This window comes from Zonotrichia albicollis, chromosome Z, assembly GCF_047830755.1.
Source record: "Zonotrichia albicollis isolate bZonAlb1 chromosome Z, bZonAlb1.hap1, whole genome shotgun sequence".
Taxonomy (NCBI): Eukaryota; Metazoa; Chordata; class Aves; order Passeriformes; family Passerellidae; genus Zonotrichia; species Zonotrichia albicollis.
In genome coordinates this window covers 56,996,997-57,016,432 of record NC_133860.1, presented here as the reverse complement: position 1 = coordinate 57,016,432, position 19,436 = coordinate 56,996,997, and the positions used below count along the sequence as shown (strand labels likewise).

At 39.0% G+C, this 19,436-nt stretch overlaps 1 protein-coding gene across 5 annotated transcripts in view; it reads right to left on the bottom strand.

Moving 5' to 3' along the window:
- The window catches only part of ERCC6L2 (ERCC excision repair 6 like 2), a 69,938-nt gene that overhangs the window by 40,556 nt on the left and 9,946 nt on the right, over positions 1–19,436 (bottom strand). For all 5 annotated transcript variants that reach the window (XM_014269048.3, XM_014269049.3, XM_074532217.1 and 2 more), the window contains exons 5-11: positions 17,365–17,526; positions 16,013–16,220; positions 14,453–14,593; positions 12,868–12,981; positions 11,290–11,409; positions 1,993–2,064; positions 680–825 (exon numbers count right to left, since the gene is read on the bottom strand). In XM_014269048.3, the coding sequence (XP_014124523.1) occupies positions 680–825; positions 1,993–2,064; positions 11,290–11,409; positions 12,868–12,981; positions 14,453–14,593; positions 16,013–16,220; positions 17,365–17,526 (963 nt within the window). The remainder of the gene's footprint in view (positions 1–679; positions 826–1,992; positions 2,065–11,289; positions 11,410–12,867; positions 12,982–14,452; positions 14,594–16,012; positions 16,221–17,364; positions 17,527–19,436) is intronic.

The window sequence follows — 19,436 nt, the reverse complement described above, 5'->3', positions numbered from 1 at the left end:
GCCCTTCCCCAGTAAAAAATTTCATTCAAGATGAAGCAAGGAAGTAACCTGAATAAAACAAATAAATAGTCACTGTAGTAACAATAAATTTAGTTGAACAAAACAGTCTTTTTCAAAACAATTTGCTATTCATCATAAATTGATAAGCAAATCTGATAGGTACATTTCAAAAAGACAAAAGATCTTGCTGAAACCTTTTAAATAGACATGCTAGCTAATTAACATGATTAATAAATTGCAGTAATAGTGAATTTTTCAGCTCAATATGGCATTTCATGTTCATACTCACTTGTTAGTTCTACTAGTGTAAAACAAGAAAATGAGTCTGTCTACAATAAAATTAAAAGCCTTTTGTAGATAATGACATAATAATAATTTTTTTAATAATAGTGTATAAAACTGTTTCTTCAATCCTGCAACAACTTTAAACCAGGATCCAGAAGACCCACTTCCTTCTGATCTTAAAAATCCTCATGAAGCAGGAGGGAGGGAGGGAGGCAGGCAGGGAGGGAGGGGTCTAAATATTTTAAGAAGCTTCTGACCAAAGCAGCAAGTTTATACTTACTCTCATCTTCTCAAAAAGTAATCCCTCACAAGCTCAGCAACAGAAATGCAGAGTAACTGATTTACTAACACTAGACAGACATATTGAAACAAGCTACAAGTTAAATTTTCTTACATTGTAGATACAAGACATAAGTTAATTTCCTGAAGGCTGTTGAACTCTCTCACAATTTTGATCCTATCTTCTGATTTTGTATTTCCATCAAGTCTTCGGTAATCTAGCCCAGATGCCATGCAGTACTGTTCTAGCACATCAAGCAACTGAGTGGAAAAATGAAGAAAAAAGGAAAATAAAAAGTTAGGTACTTAGTAGTATCTTTTAAATTAAACATGATCACAGGGACCATGTTTATAAAATATATTTTTAGTACACCACCCATTGCTAATTACAGTAAATCTCTGACACTTTGGTATCAACATTCCTGATTCTCTTTAGCCGTGATTCCACAGCATTCAGGGTGATTAATATTGGTGTGCTGTGGTCTGACTCCACCATCCCACTCTAGCTGCCTGTTTCATCCTGTCACTCAATCCAACACAGTCAGCAGACAGTCCATTTAAGCAGCTATCTCCCATCTTAGCAAGCTGCAATTACTTGAAATACAGTAAATGAGCATTACAGAGGCACAGAGTGCACAGTCAGAGTTCAGGGGTATGGAGTGAAAGACGCTGCAATAACCAGTAGTCAGTCTGGTACCGGACACTATAACACATAACCTAAGAGATACATGAGTAATCTACTGCTGCATCTAAACATTAAACTTGCATTCTTTCTTAAAGTCAAAAAAAAAAAAAAAAGGTATTTAAGACTCCTGAACTACCATTCAAATTACTATGCTTTAAAATACTTTTTAGTGCTATCATTACAAATATTTAAATAAAAGCCCCAATACAACAGAGTGACCTATTTCAGGAAAGACATTACTCCCTAATAAGGAAACCAAGGAGCAAGTACTTTAAAAGTAAAATGTACATATAAGTCTCACTCCAATTAGAGAGTTTTAAATTCAAATCAACTAGTGCAGCAAGAATTTGAGTTTCATTGCTGATGATGAAAAGTCAGCAGAATGAGGAAACTTAACTTTCAGTGCTAACACAAAGGTTTTATGATATGGCAGTCATACTGAGCTATGACAGTGCTGTAACTCAAGACATACCAGCTGAACTTAGCTATCTGCACCTGAAGTAATACAACTATTTCAAAAAGGTCTAGGGACGGCAGAAGAGCTACACCTGTTTTGCTGTCACCATTTTTATCATGAGGTAACATAAGGTTTCAATATGCTTGTGGAGTATGGCACACTGTCCTCGTAATTACTCCTAACAATAGACGCAATAAGGAAATGTGGTTGACAAGTTGTCAACTTTCAGATTCACCCTTCAGAACTTACTGCTGCAGTTAATTGATAAAAATCACATGGAGCTCACCTTTGTGGAAAAGGAGAAAAGAAGAACTTTATCCTTATTTTTTCGGAAGTGATTTAAAAGCTGCTGAAGGACCTGTAAATGAAGCACAGCAGAAAAATGAAGACATTTTTATCTAAAATTTAAATTTTTATCAGGTCATCTTACACACACTTAACTCATGTTTTCAACCTCCAAACAGACTACACTGAACTTAATTATTTGCAAAGCCAGCAGAGCCATAACAAAAATCATTACTAAATAATGGGCCAAAGGTAATGGAGATGCTGGAACTTTGCATTTTTCAATGATGTACATGGAAATGCTACTGTGACAAGGTCATCAGACCACTAAGAGGTAGATTCAGAAGCTACTTGTGTCAGTGCATAGACTGCAACAAAAAGTTACTTATGTCACACACTAGCTCAGATTCAGAGTTTTTTCATTTAAAAAATGCACACATTTATCCTGAAAACTCCAAGGCCTGCTTAAACTTTCTGTCCTACATCTGAGTTCAGAGCTTCTTGGAACTTGTCTTCTTAAAATAATCAGTGAGATGTATGCCCCTCCCTGCTCCCACTCTCATCTGTTGCTCTGTTTACAGTAGGATCCAGCTTCCCAGACTGCGCAATGCCAATAATCCGCCCACACACAACGTTCTTCTGGTGGGGAAGCAAATTATCCAGAGCCTTGTGTATAAGAGTGATACTGTTATTTTCAAAAGAACTATGTCCACATCTGGCAATGGCAGCTCCAGAGCACTGTGCTGAAGCCATACACAATGGGAAAAGAGGAATTTTCTGCACCGTGACTGTAGCTTTTTTCCACTGGAGAATAAATATTTTTGAAATTGTATTTATTCAGTGATAAAGAGATAAACTGTTAATCAAGAATTATTTCACTACAAGCCTAAGAAATCTTTGACAATCAAATAAAGATTAATGTTCTTATTAATGTTCCAATTTTACATATCTACAATTTAAAATGGTAATAACATGTCACTCCTGAGCTCCCTACTAAATGTTAGCCATCTTGTTACAACTGAAAACAGGGTACAAATGACAGATTTTTTGGCCTCATTTCATTGTACATGAACATACAAACCACGATTTATTTTACTAGGGAAAAAAATACTCAACAGGCCATTTAGCAGAGCTATACTATACAAATTTGCATTTTATTTGGCCTCATTAAGAAAAGAAACAGAAGTGACATTCTTTTAAACTAGAAGGAATTGGCTTCTGTGTTATTGTTGTTATTATTAAAGTACAGGTCAAATAGTGAATTTCCTATAGGAGAATACAAAAATAAATCCATACAATTCGCTTAAATGAAATGGATCAATTTCATCCCATTGGGAATTCAGGTATTCTGGAGTAAGAAACAACTCTAACAGCGGAAAGTAATGAATGTTTTTGCACCAAAGAGAAGTAAATTCTACACTTGCTCACCAGAATATTATCCTGTATGTTTTTAGCCCAAAACAGAAACACTCAATCACACTCAAGCAGAAGTCACATGTTCTTTGTAAGAGTCCCCATGGATTTAAACATACATCTCCCCATTGCTACACATTGTGAGTCATCTGTATGTGATGAAATTTTACCTCTTGCTTTTGAGAACTTTCTTCTATAGAGATGTTCAAGCTAGCCTACAGTATTTTTTAAACCTTCAAAGCCAGCCCTGTCTGGATCCGAGTTATGTTTAATGGTAGAGATTACCATTTCTTGCAAAGTACTCCAATAGACTATTCCATTTTCTTACTGAATGATAATATCCCAAGCAAAAATAATTAAATAAATACAACAGTTATTCCTAAGATATTTGTATTAAGAACAGTATTCTGAAATGCCACAAATAGCTCTCTGTGGAAATGTATGCAGTTAAAAAATAAATCTTTAAAAAAAAATATTTCAACTGCCCAGACATTTAATAACCCTTTACACCTAGAAAGCTCATAGCGTCTCTCTGACACAATTTTAACAAAACTAGAAATAATCAGACAAGGTAGTCTGAATGAAAATTACTGCAGGATTGTAAATCTATCCTCACTCATCTTCTTCCAACCAGTTCCCAATACTTCTGTGTGGACAATCTGAAATCATTGCATTTCAAAAGCAATGAACCACTAGTCCTTAAACTTTGCAGGTCCCCACTATTTTACAACATCATGATAGAAAAACAGTGGTTTCCAAACAAAGCAGAACACTCCTTTCACTCAGTTCTCATATACTCAACTACTTCTATGTTAAAATCTAACATGAAATTTACCATGTAATAAAATATGTCAGCAAAGCTTGCAAACTGTACAATCTGCAGTACAAGTGAAAAGGAGGGGATAATTTCACAAAAAAAGCTGAAGCTTTTAATCACTGCATATTACCCACCTCCCACTGTAACACAGATACATTAGTGTCCTTGTTATACCGGATTAGGTACACCATCAATGACTATACAAGTCGTATACTTGGACTGCAGGAATTGTTTTTTCCAGGCTCTTGTTGTAATTCCAAATTCAGAACAGAAAACCTGGGGTGGCATGTTAAGTTTGCAAAACACAGAGAGATGACTCACAACAACAGGTAGGACACAAACACTACATACAGGCCATTCTTTGTCGGATCTCAAGATCTCAGTCCTGAGATGCTGAGCCACCGAGACCCTGGGGGGGCTCGGGACTCCTGGAATGTTGCCAGAAGTGTCTGGTAGCTGGACTTTAACCCTACACAGGAGACGACAAGGATGAGGGCTTCACCGGGTGAATGGTGAAGGGATTAGTTAATTAGAGAGTGAGACACAAGGTTTAGGATTTATGTACAGGGGGGTTTAGAGGAGTAAGATGGAGGAATTGGGGTGTGTCCTGTCCTCCTTCTGTTCCTCTTCTCCTCCATCTTCTTTGGCCACGGTGGCACCTTTGGATTGGTTATTGCTGAGAGTACATCGAGTTATAAGAGTAGATGGTATTGGGGAAAAATGATAAATATTGTATACGTCACAATGGGTATAAAGATACGTGGCTGCCCGGGCGGGCAGAGACAGTGTGCCCATGGCTGACTGCTGAGCAGATCTTTGTTAGGCTGAAAGAACATCTTTTAGATAAACAATTAATAAACATAAAACCAGAAAGAAGAACTGAAGCCTCTTCTCGTCCTTCGATACGCGGGCTGCCCAAGGCCACCCCCGGGCCTTCCAGGCCCCTCAAACAGCCGAGATAAACCGGACATTTGGCGTTCCCTGGGCGGACAGAGACCACCACAAAACCTTTCGGGGAGATAAACCGGACATTTGGCTTCCACTGGGTGAGCTCTGACCACCACAACCTTTCGGGGGGGGGGCACCACCACCACCTTCAAAGCCCTGAAGAAAAAGAGAGAAGAAGAGAAAAAAAAAAAGCCAACAGAGACTGCAAAAAAAAAACAGCAGTCACTGAGAATTCCACCTCTCAGTTTCTGCCGAAGACAATCGTAGCAGAACAGCCCGGACTGGAACCAGAAGGCGCCCTGGAACCACTTCTCGCGATCTGCTGGACAGTGATCGAGACGTCCAGACTGCTCTGGCGACAGATTCGGTAAGAAAGCCTGAAAAATAAGAACATGGGGGGCACACCTTCCCAGGAACAACGGGAAATTTTGTCCACCTTATAAGGTGTGACACAAACATACACAAAAAAAAAAAAAAAAAAAAATTAATTAGCTCTGGCCTTAAAAGGCCAGGAAGGAAGACCCCGAGACGCAGCAGACGTCCGGGGGGGGGGCCCTCAAAAGAGGGGGGAGCAAGACTCCGGAAAAGATTAGCTCTGGCCTTAAGAAGCCAGGGGGGAAATGCTCTTGGAGAAAAAGAGCAAGAAATATTATTAAAATACCCGGTCCCAAAACCCAGAAACCCTGGGAAATTCCCAAAAAGCATCCAAAAAGTCCAGAGAGCATGGAGGACTCAGGAGCAGAGGGAGAACAGGGGGGGGAGAGGGGACCGGGGGGCGCGCTTTCTCGCAATGCCGCGGCAACGGAGCAGGGAAGCCAGGCTGCAGCGGAGCAGGCGGGGAGCGCAGGTGAAGAAAAAGCGAGGGATACGTGTTTTCGCGCGGCTTTGCTTGACTCAGGGCCAGGGGCGGCAGCGGCCCCGGGGGCCGGCAAGGTAGCAGAAACGCGTGCGGCGGGCAAAACTCACAAGAACCCGGGGGAGAAGTCACATGCCAGCGCAGCAGGGGCGTCCGACATGGGCAGCAGCATGGGGGAAATTGCGCAATCCCAGAAAGCTGCGGTGAGACGCAGGGGGCGCGCGGTTGTGACGCAAAAAACCCGGAGCGAGTCGCGGCGGGCGCGGGTGCCGGCGGGGGCGGCCACACACACTGACGAAAGGCCACACACACACAGCGTCGGAGGAGGAGGAGACAGAGTCGGGGCAGACCGAAGGGGGAAAATTCAGAGGCGGAACAAAAAGGGAGAGGGAAAAATTACCTCGGGAGAGACAGAGAGCAGCTCGGAAAGCACGCATGCGCCGAGCGCGGGCGGGCCAGACCCCCGGTGATGTCTCAGGCGAGGAGGGGCCCTCTCCAGACTTGGTGCCTTTGGTAAAAAACCCTCGTGGAGTCCCAAGCCTCTCCCCTCCCGGGGAGGCATGTGTGTTCTAACCCTATTGTCAGTTGAATCAAAAACTAGGTAACCCCTGAGTGCACAACATGCCGGATCGGTTCAGCGGAGCTACAGCATCATTTCGTAACGAGTCTGACTCTATGCAGCGATTTTCCTCAACAAGATATAAGAAGAAACGAATACTCAGACAAAAGTCGGGACTCAGACTGCAAAGGACAACTCAGAAGAGAAACAAGAGAAACGGAAAGACTCTGGGGGGGTTTTCCCTTTGGGGTCTTGAATATTTCTGTATAAGGACGAAAGACTCTGGGGGGTTTTCTCCTTGGGATCTTGAATTGCAATAGGCAATGGGGTAAATTTACCTATTACAGGGGAAACTGACAAAGGATCATATATTGATCAGCTGGTAGATTTTTTTGACATTTCTCCCATTTGGAGAGGAATTTTAAGGGCAGATTTCTTTGACATTTCTCCCATTTGGAGAAGAATTTTAAGGGTAGGATTTTATGTTTTAATAGTTTAGGATTTTATATTGTAATAGCTCTCCTAGTCCTCATCCATGTCGTCCCAGATGCCATGAATCGGATTGTAAAAGAGGTTTTCTTGGGGCAAACAGAAGGGGGAGATGTCGGATCTCAAGATCTCAGTCCTGAGATGCTGAGCCACCGAGACCCTGGGGGGGCTCGGGACTCCTGGAATGTTGCCAGAAGTGTCTGGTAGCTGGACTTTAACCCTACACAGGAGACGACAAGGATGAGGGCTTCACAGGGTGAATGGTGAAGGGATTAGTTAATTAGAGAGTGAGACACAACGTTTAGGATTTATGTACAGGGGGGTTTAGAGGAGTAAGATGGAGGAATTGGGGTGTGTCCTGTCCTCCTTCTGTTCCTCTTCTCCTCCATCTTCTTTGGCCACGGTGGCACCTTTGGATTGGTTATTGCTGAGAGTACATCGAGTTATAAGAGTAGATGGTATTGGGGAAAAATGATAAATATTGTATACGTCACAATGGGTATAAAGATACGTGGCTGCCCGGGCGGGCAGAGACAGTGTGCCCATGGCTGACTGCTGAGCAGATCTTTGTTAGGCTGAAAGAACATCTTTTAGATAAACAATTAATAAACATAAAACCAGAAAGAAGAACTGAAGCCTCTTCTCGTCCTTCGATACGCGGGCTGCCCAAGGCCACCCCCAGGCCTTCCAGGCCCCTCAAACAGCCGAGATAAACCGGACAATTCTTTACCCATTGCATACAAGCAGATCTAGTTTTAGTGGTGGAAGTAATTCATATCCCATAACAGAATGTCTTCCTATGTGTTTTACCTCTGTTTGGCTGGAGAACAAATAGGCTGAGTAATGGAACCTTTTCAACTCTGCAAAACAGTTACAGCTGCTTAGCTAATAAACTTCATTTAAAAAAAAATCACAACCTTTTCCCTTTCGCTGAATAAATTTTTTAAAAATGCCACAAACAATTCCTTTGCAACTACGCTTATCTACAAAAGAATAATCACCTCTACCAAAACTTCTGCGCAGTCTGTAGTGAATTTTAAGTTAAAAGATAAAGTAATGCTTATTCTGTCTACATTACCAGATGAAAGTTACAAAAGAATGTCACTTAATTTGTAGAAATAATTTATGAAACTAATTATGAATTTATTTATTTAGGAAATGCAAACTACTACAGTGCAACAAGGTTACTAAAAACATTTTATTATCATTTCTCTCAGTTATTTCCAAATAAACACTTAAAAAAATTCATAAAGCCATTTCCAAGCTTTAATACTAGTTGACTCCTCTGTGATTATTTTCTTATGTTACAACAACTTTCTAAATTACATACTTCCTGAATGATTTGGCTTTCACAGTATAAAATGCAAAATCATCACAAATAGCTTCCATTCTATAATTTAGGGGAAAAAAAAAAGAAGCAAGTCACCACACCAAAAAGGTATGAACCATTTTTTGGCACCATGAAGTCAAAATTAATGGACCCAAAAGCCAGCTTATTTTCAATAATAGCTATATAACCCTTTATCTTCTTTCCAGGCACAAAGATTATCGAATCATACAACAGTTTGGGTTAAAGATCATTTTGTTTAAAACCATGCCACCAGGGGTAGGGATGCCACCTACTAGATTCAAAGTTCCATCCTAACTGGCCTTGAACACTTCCAGGGACAGGGCATACACACTGCCAGCTTCTACAGGCAACCTGCTCCAGTGCCTCGCTACTCTCACAGTGAACACTTTCGTCCTATAATCCAATCTAAACTTACCCTCTTTTATTTTGAAGCCATTATTCCTTTTCCTATCACTGTAAAAAGTCCCCCTCCAGATTTCTTTAGATTTCCCTCAAGAGCCTTCTCCAGATTCAGCAACCTCAATTCCCTCAGCCTTTCCTCAGAGAAGAGGTGTTCCACCCATGTAATAATCTTCATGGCCCCTCTGGACTTGTTCCAAAATATATTTTTTGTGCTGAGAAAGCTGGATACAGTACACTGCATGAGTGGAGCAGAAGAGGAAAATCACCTCCCTTGCCCTGCTGGCCACACCTCCTTTGATGCATTCCACGACACCTTTGGCTTTCTGGGCTGTACAGAATAATCCTTTAGCCACACCTGCACCACTTCAGGCAGCCACTGGACAAAATAAACTCCGGCCAGAATCAGAACCGCATCTTACCACAACATCATTTCAGGTAGTTGTACAGAGTAATGAAGAGGCCCAGGGGAGGCTTTATTGCAGGCTAAACAAATCCCAGCTTTCTCAGCTGCTCATCATAAACCCGACACTCCAAACCCTTCACCAGCTCCTTCGCCCTTCTCTGAACATGCTCCAGCAGCATCTCAGCGTCCTTCTTGCCAGAGGGGCCCAGAACTGGATACAGCACTCAAGGTATGGCCTCACTAACACCAAGCACAGGGGAAGAATCACTTCCCTGATCCTGCTGGACACAAAATTTGATACAAGCCAAGATGCCACTGGTCTTCCTCGCTGTCTGGGCACATTGCTGTCTCACGTCCAGCCACTGCTGATCAGCACTTCCATGTCCTTTATCACCTGGCAACTTTCCAGCCACTCTGCCCCAGCCTGTAGTACTGCAGGGTGTTGTTGTGGCCAAATGCAGGACCTGGCACTGGGTCTTGCTGTACCTTATATCATTGGTCTCAGCCCACTGATCCCTCTGCAGAGCCTTCTTAACTTCCAGCAGACCAACAATCCCACCTATCTTAAGTTTACAAACCTACTGAGAATGCACTTGATCCCCTCATCCAGACCATCAGTAAAGATGTTGAACAGGACTGGCCTCAAAACTGAACCCTGGGAGACACCATGGTGACTGGATGTCAGCTGGATGTGGCACCATCCAGCACCACTCTCTGGGCTCAGCTATCCAGTTTTTAATCTGGCAAAGGGAAGCCATGGCTGCCAGCTTTTCTAGGAGAATGCAATTGAAAAAAATTGAATATAATAAAAGAATAACAAAAATGTAAAATAGGAACATGAATAATGTCACGGTAAAATAATCAGTAACAGAACTGCTTCATAAGTAATTCTTCAGCTCCTGAAGATGACAGACTTGGTTTTTAAAGCTATGTATTAATTTAACAGCTAAATTCACCTTCTCAAAATAATCAAGTGTATACAACAAAGTTAATATGCAGGCATTTCATACATATCTATTATTAACAATAAAGAAAGTTGTTGCTTACATGGTAACAAATCAGTAAAGTGATAACAGCCATTCCTGCAACAACAACATAATCTTCCCACTGCCACCAGTCCCAAGAAGAAAATGTTAATATTCAGGTTTACAGAGAGCCAAAATTCTGCATAGCTTCTAACCCTCCCAGTCACTCTCAGCTTCAGAGTACTACTAAAACTAGTATGGTTTTCTTTTTAATTAGTTATACTAGACATCTTCTTCATCTACATTAAGCAACATCATAATAATCAACACTATATGTCATCATGTCATCTTTTGCTCCTCTCTGAAACCAGAGAAAGACAGCTTCTGACATGAGAGGTTTCACAGATTCATACTAGACACATTTATTTTGGTCATCTTCAGCACAACTACTATTATTTTCATTTAATGTCCAAAGGGTTTAAGAAATCAGTAAGCGCTTAGTACATTTTCATCAGTTCCATGCTATTCCATGATTGTGTAAGTCCCACTCACATTTACCCTAAGACATTCCTTACAGTCTGGAGGGTCCCAGCCAACTTGGCTGTTTCTGACACAGTTACTAATCACGCTTGTGGCCCTTCTCTGAACAGTCCTCTGAACCTTTTCAAAGTCTATCTCCTTTTTGAGAGGAGAGATTGGAACTTCACACAAAATTGAAGCTGTGCACAAATCATTAAGCCCATAATGATTTTGTTTTGCTTCCTTTTCTTTGCCAAGTATTTCTGACTGTCACCAGAATCCATGGTTTCATGCAACAATAATCCTGTTGACTACAAGGGTCATTTCCATGCCCACCATCAAACACGTGAAGCTAAAGCTTCAGAAAATTTTAGCATCACAGATTATTCTTATCCAGCCTTTACCCAGATAAATACTAATCCATGACCAAAGATTCCTGCTGTTGTATGATGAACAATAAACAGAATAATTAAAACCCCCAAAACTATTAGGTGTATATTTTCTTATATCCATATAATACAGGCCAAATCTATTACTATTAATAGAATTTATTTTTCTTCTAAGGAAGGGGTTTACCTTCATTTTTCCACTATATTTTGGATCTGAAATAGTTTCAAAGGCTGCATCTTTGCTTAACTGCACAAAATCTGGAAAACTGGAAAATACCTGGCTGCAAACTCGTTTGATATGCGCTTCCTGGAAGAAAAGCAGAAAGATTGAACAGATGTTAAAAATCAGAGCTATGTTAAGCCATGCAAAGAGTTAAACAGGTTGAAACATGATCTGCCAAAGTATCTCAAGCAGACTGATGTAGTTTTTTATTTAGTTCGCTACAAAACTGCTGGATAAAACATTCCCTGTGTGTTTTGCTTTGTTTCATTAAAAAAAAAAAAAGAGATTCCTAATCTGAAATCATAGATTGTATTCAGAATGTCTTCTCCTGGCCAGAATCGTCAGTTTCAAAAATCCTCTTGCCTTGACATTTGCACTACCCAAGGGTTTTGCACCAACATTTCTCTTGACTCTTTCAGGCAAATTACATATTGTTCCACAACAAAAACTGTACAGGAAATGGACTTAAGGTGTTTTAAAGCCACATAAAGCTCCCTTGCTAAATTTAGCTCTGAACTTAAACACAATCTCACACTTTAAGTCCACTTTTACAGAGAGAAAGAAAAGATTACATCTCTCATCTAAGAATAATACACGTAAGGGCCTTCAATACTCAAGGTAAGTGCAGTATCCGTGGTAAGAAAAACTACTAAGTATTAGTTTCTTAGTAGATGTTGGTAAAATTAACAATTATGCATGATGCAGAAGACTGTAAGTCACAAAATACTTGCATTCCATTATTTCAGAGGTTATTTAAATATCAGATGTTATTACAACAAAAACTACATATGCAATACACAAAAAAGCCCACTAAAAACACCTGGCTATATGCTGTGTGTAGTATGCTGGACACTAAAAGTAACATTTATAAAAAAGCAAAACTGCTTTAATGGAACAAACTCACAAAATTAACTAGGACATTCCAATACCTCTTCCTTGATAGATTCTAAGAAAAAGTGGTAATGCCCCTAAATCCCTTTCCTCATTCCTGGATCTTAAGGCTCACAAACAAGCATTTCTGAAACTGCTGTTTGTGGGTCTGGTTGCTTGCCATAGTAACAAGATAAGTTGATACTGATCTTTCATTGAGCAATTTTTTCTAAAACATGTTTCTCATTATTTAAACAAACTCAGCTCTTAACATAAAATACTAGAGAAAAAACCCATTCTAATTATCTATTATTTGTTTATTTGCGCAAAGACATTCCTCTTACAGGCATTCCATAAATGTAACAAAAATTTATGTTTTTGTTACATTTATGAAACCCTATTAGAAATCATGAAAAATTACTCTCTCTCCTAACTTCTTCGATGTTTTATAACCCTTACTTTCAGATATGAATCAACTAAATGAACATGTTGTTTTGTATAACATGTTTATAAGGTATGCATTCTGTATGACTAAATGGAAAAATAATCTTACAAAATATCTTAATTGCAGTTAGTTAAGGCTTATAAGGAGGCCAGCAGCAATTTTCATTCAAGAGTTTTCATCCCATTTATCTTCCAAAAGTCCATTTTTTAGATACTTCTGAAACTAACCTGCAGTTTGCTAGTGCTGTCTGTCTGCAGCAGTGCAGCATGGTTTGCAACCTTCTGTAAGATCATTAGGTAACTGAAGCGTAATGACTTAATAGTTTCACCATGTGCATTTACCTACAAAAAAAAAAACAGTTTATGCAAACAAATATTACTGAAAATAAGTAATAATCTCAAATAAATGCTATTCTTACCAGGTTTAATGCATTAACAATACTATAACTGATCCCCAAGAGATGAATACTGTATTTCTGCTAAAAATGAACCAAGTTCTGTTTTTTCTTCAGCTTTGTCACCCTATTAATAGAAACATCTTAGTAACTTCTACAGACATCCCACGGAGATAACCAAGAATTCTTTAGTAAACAAGAAGATGGTAACTTTGTAACTAATTAAATCAAGCAAGACCAGTTTGAATGACTTCTTACCTTTCAGCTGCTGAATGACTTCTTACCTTTCAGCTGCTAACTTTATTTTCCTTTCCAGCAAAAGCTTTACAAGCATCTCAAATATCAAAATTCAAGCTTCAGATATTCTACAGTGCAACAGCAACTGTGCAACAGCATCAGCTATCTTCCTAGTTATGGCTGGCTGGCTTGATCAATATTTGTTTTCCTTTCCCAAGTTACTAAATTTGACAGTTAACTTTGGAATAAAACAGTCCATACGAGCACTCAACTATCTGCAGGCCTGCCTACTGCCCTTTTGTGAATCAAGTCCACCAGCATTCCTTTTTTTCTACAAAACACCACTAGAAACAAAAGCCTTCAAAGAGGGCTAATATCCATGGAATATTAAAAAAACTGATGAGGGGATTGCTCATAAATAAAGATGTAGGAGACTGAAGAAGCTACATCATTTGGAAAAAAACTGAAAACACTACACAAGAATCAGAGCAGGCCAGAGAGATAAAAGGGAGAAACAAGCATATGACACATGCTTCTAAATGTTTAAAAAATGTGCTTAATCTGAGCCTACTAAGTGAGGTAAGCAAAACAAATACAAAGCTAGACTGATCAAGGTTTAAAGAAGTCTGGAGAAGTTTAAAGAAATCTGCAAAGCTGTTACTCATGGACGAAATTTGACTAGTGCTCTTCGCTGTTAAGATTTCTCCCCTAATGAAGCAAGGGAAAGTGAATGTTTAATGGCACAGAAAGGCATGACTGCAGTTAGAACACAACTAACTACCCAGGCAGCCTGCTGAGCTCATAGTGCCTCCCATTCGCAGGTCCTGCACAAACTGCCTGAGGCACCTGGAAGCAACATACCTGACACATACTGAACATCTCAATGCAGTGCTCTTGCCAGTATCAACTAAATCACAGGTGCATCTATTGATACAAAAGATCCAGAATTTACTGCATAGGGAACAATCACCTGCTCAGGGCGTGCAAAGCAGCTTTGCAGTAACCTCAGAGTGCTTAACTCTATCATGCTGGTGATGCAGCTCCCCATGTTTCCAGCTGGGATGTCCCAAACAGATGAGCTACAACTAGGCAAGTATTTCAATCAGCTCTTCATCAGCAGAGAGTCTCTTGAGAAATTCAGAAGACTATGGGCTAAAATCCAAACAGTGCCAAGTTCTTACTTTGTAACAACAGTTCTTCCTCTTACAGCCACTGTTGCAGCTACAGGGCTCTCCTGCTCTTAACACCAAGGTTACATCATCTGTCTCTAGCACAGCTTGGTACACAGCCCTCTGGAATTCAGTGAGGGAACAAAACACCATCTGCCAAAGACGAAACACAAGAAACAATATCATGTGCATCATACAATGAAAGGAAAAAACCACTGCATCATAAAAAACAAATCACAGATCACTGAAAATAAAGTAAAAATAAATTTTACACTTGCTCAAATAGTTAGACAGGAAATTATTCTATCACCAAATGAAAAAAAAAGTGGATCTTTACATCAAAATAGCATGAAACTGTAGCAAAAATGTATGCACACTTATTTTATTCCACCCCAAAATTCTACAAAGAATATCAATACCATTCTACAAGAACCTGCTGTTATTTTGCTCAAAACCTTTAAACATGGCTTTTGTGAAGGAATAGGACGAGGAAGGAACAGTGAGAGAAGTAAATGCATAATGTTAATTAGAGATTTCTCTCTGTTTTGCAAGGTGTTTAATTTGCCCTTTCTTTCCCCTTTTTAGGCATTAGCTGTTGTAGGGCACTACCGAAAGCCACAAGCGGGACAAACAGAATAAACAATGAGAAGGCATGGATCTACAAAGTGCTATGGCGAAAACTGATCCCTCTTCTGAAAGACCATGGGTGGCATCTCCATGACATCTTTAGTCTTAAGCAGCAGGAGACAGAAATCCCAAGATCATTCCTTAACCTACGCTATCCACATAGCAGCAGCACCATGCTGAGCTACAATAATACAGCAGTAACTTGAACATATACTCACATTAACAAGATAATGAAAAGAATAAAACCTGCTAGATTCAGAAAGGAGACTGACTGATGTTTGTGTTAATCTTTCCTTCAGAAGACTGCCTAGATGACATTATTATAAACTAAGGATGAAGAAAAACCACCAAATTTTGAAAATAAAACCGGATGTAAACTTACATATTTGTCAACTCAGAAGAAAATATTTAGCAGAACTCTTATCTATATCAATAAAGTATTATCATTTCATGTAATATTTACAATTGCATCAGATGAACAGGATTACAGGCCTATCACAGAATCATTTTGTCTGAGATTTTTCTTTTATTTCAGGATTGAAAATGAAGGAGTTAAAAGCATACTGTTCCATATACAAAGTTTCAAGATGCAAATTCAGAAGTTCTGCATAGAATTTCAAGACATACATTTACATACATTGCTTTGGGCTTGCAGAGATAAGGACAAAAACATACATAAAACAGATGTGTAAATCACTAGACAGAAGACTGGCTGAGCATTTTCACGCTTGATTAACTCCATTTCAATGTGCAATCATAGTAATTATGTGAACAAAGCACACTACTTCAAGTGCACTTTTTCCAAGGCTATGGAGTCTTCCCAAGTTAAAAAGATGAAGAGAGAACCATAAACTACAGACATGATCAAGAGAGAAAATACAACAAGAAAACTAAAGAAGAGATACATTCATTAGCATTGTATTCAAAATGTGCAGGCAGTCTTACTCTGTCTTCCTTTTTTGGCAACTGATCACTGATAAGCGCTTTGGTACGTCTCAGAAACCAGCCAGACATTATTCTTGCTAGCTTCACCATGGCCTTACGACCTGTTGCTAGCTCTCTTTTAGTTGCAGTGTGCCTCTGGCCATGCTCCACTGGATCAGAAAATTTCTTCTTGAAATGCACTCTGCTACCTAAAAGTCCTGGTACAGCCCTATTAAAAAACAAAAGGGGATGGGGGATTGATTCACTGATTTAAAGCATACCATAAACTTTTTTTTTTCCTGACTAACAGCAAGCTATCTTAAAGTAGCAGTCACTAGAGAAACCACTAAAAATTTTAAGTACAAATAGAAACAGATACTATTTTAAGACATGCCACTTTTCCTTTGTTTTCTGTGATTCTCAAATGCTAAGACACGCCCCTCAGGAAAAGGGTTCCAATCTCAAGAAAAGAAAAAGTTTAAAAAGAAATCACAATTATATAGAAGCTCTAAACTACAAGGCTGCTAGTGTTGAGGAGCCTAAACTGGAAGCTAAACAGTAATGTTTTCAATATTTGCTGGTTTTATGAAATCAGAATATACAGATATTACAATTAACTGAATAAAATCTTGAGAAATCCAATGGTAGAAAGAATTTAGTAACTGTTGGCAGCATTACACATTGGAACAATTCACTAAGCTTAGAATATTCTTCCTGCTATTTCTGTTCTGTATATCCTTATATTTAAAATATATTTGCTTTGTTTCTCCTCTGCAAAGCATTCCCAGAAGATTTAAATTTGTATCTATGGTGAGTTGCACCTCTCCTTGACCATTAAAAGTTTTTCTGGACAAGACTGTTACTTTTCAAATATGTGTACTCGTGCATTTTGGAAAAAAAAAAAAAAAAAGCAAAATATTATTATTTTCATCCTTCAAGTAGGTCAGACTGACCTGCACATACTGGACAGAGCAAAGGCACTATGTTGATCAAGGTTGTGTAATGATTTCCTACCTACTGGGCGAAGAACAGAAGAAAAAAAAAGTGTCCCTAGGGAAAAAAAAAAAAAAAAAAAGGAAGAAACAAAAAAGGGTAATATGGGAGGTGGAGGAAGAATAATTCTAACTACTTCCCAAATTCCCCAAAGAAGCCAGCTGGGATGAACTCCAAATGTATGAAACAACTGTTATATACCAGGAGCTTACGTCCCCAGTAAGTCATATTCTCAAAAAAAAGCAGGTGTTTTGAGGTTGAGGGCTGTATTTTGTTGTTGTTTTTTCATAACACAGATGGGTCCATACCATCCAGTCCTGCCCCAGCCCCACTGCACAGCCAACACACAGAGATGTTTAAACCTAAAAGAAAATATTTACCAGTCCATAACACACCAAAGTTCCTTCATATTGTTTTGAAGAATGGTTCCAGTAAGACCTATGCGAACATGGCATTTTAATGACTTCATGGTTTGAGTTATTTGAGCCTTTGGATTCTTGATTCTGTGTGCTTCGTCCACTATCACAGCAGACCACTCTATACTGCAGATCAAAAAAAGATTTCATTAATTGACACTACTTGTCCCATCATTCCACATACATACAAAAAGTGAAGCCAGCCACACAAACAGCTGTGATTATAACACATTATTACTTTTTGATTTCTCTGTTTTGCTACATAATATCACTCCATTTCCTTATATTGTTTGTTTAGTAAATTAAATTAACATAGTTGAACATAATGGCTAAACTACATCATCAAATAAATAACCTCCTGTTTCCTGTATCAAATGCTTTCTGTGAACAAAGAAGCTTTCAATCTGTGGACCAATAATCCAGTATATCTCACTAAAATTAACTCCACTCATAATTAGGATTTACAAAAAATAAGTAAGTCTCTGTAGGTAAACTACTGAAATATACTTAACATAGGTATACTTCATTTTACCAGCAAAAATTATCCAAAGCAAATACCAGTGAACTGAAAACATTTCAATCTGCATGGTTTCCTACAGTAAAGTATCACTCAAGAAAACATATACAATGCCAATATAGCAGAGGAATTTTAATATTTTGGGATTGTGATGACAAGGAACTTAGCTATAAGCAGTAACCAAAAGATATTTTGCAGCCAATTCAAGAATAAAACTTAGGGGTAGAATGACCTGTATACTGAGATAATAATAAAGAAAGACTTCAAGTCCTTAGGAAGAGATTTACTAACTTTATTAATTAAATTTATATATATGAATATTTCAGAACACAACCATATCCAGATTGATATGCTGTAAAAAGCTGAAGCAGACATGTTTAGAGATGTTTAGTAGAAAACATCTCCTGAGCAAGCTGCATTTAGCTCACTAATGAAGGCTGATCTTGTGGCATTTTTGCTAATCACTAAATACATTCATTCATGTTCAAGTTCCTACATTCCCAAAATATGCTAAAAATTGGAGTTTCTGAAAAGCCTAACAGAGCTTCATATCCTAGCTCCTTCCACTTAAATCTCTCATACTGATTTACATGCATAACTGAGCATATATATCCTTATTCCTGACAGCTAATTACTTAAGAGCAGCTTTTGAGGCCAATCCATCACTGTATTGAAGCAAGACACAAAGCTTCTCCTGGTGTCGAGATCACAGGCCCATCCAGTCACATCCTGCGCAGAAACAGTTTGATAATCTGCATGTTGAAGAAACGTATTTGCAGTCACACATTATATCTTCTCCACACATGCACCTATTTCCTGATCACAGTCCATTCCATGATCAAGCATGAAGAGTTCTTCAGAAAGAACACAAATTGTTGATGACAAAACAACTTTATTCTTCTATCTGTACTTCTCTATTCTCTGTACTTCAGACCTGAGCACAGAAATGAAGGTCTGATTGTTTTGATGATGGATCTCCAGACAACTAAGGTACCCTCTGGGGCCTGGACCTTTCCCAACACCTGAAATGCCAAGATCTGCAGATCCACTTATATCAGCTGCTGAGGGCAAGGTGCTACCACCAGCCACTGACACAATTCATACCCTACTTTCAAGATGACATAGGGGAAAAGGACATTTAGGATTGGATAAGAAATGTGTGGGTTTAAATCTCAAAGCTTTTAGGGTTCAATAATCTCATCAAGCTGGTGAAAACAGCAAATAACAAGGAAAATACCTTTTTGAGCATTTGCTAAAAATTCCAGGTGATTGCTCTCCTTATAGTGACAGACAGAAATACTTTCTAAGTATCTTTTAGCAGTCATCAGGCAAGACTTGCCAGGCAGGCAAGTCCAGCATCTTTCAGAGAACATTTCGTAAGTGTGTTACCAGTAAAGACTGGTTTCATTCAAACACTTACTGCTACAAGTGTCCCATTACAAGGACAGTTGCATTGAGTCTGTCTGAGATGGAGTTGATTTTCCCACAGCAGCTCTCTCTGGTCTGTGGGTAGCTGGAA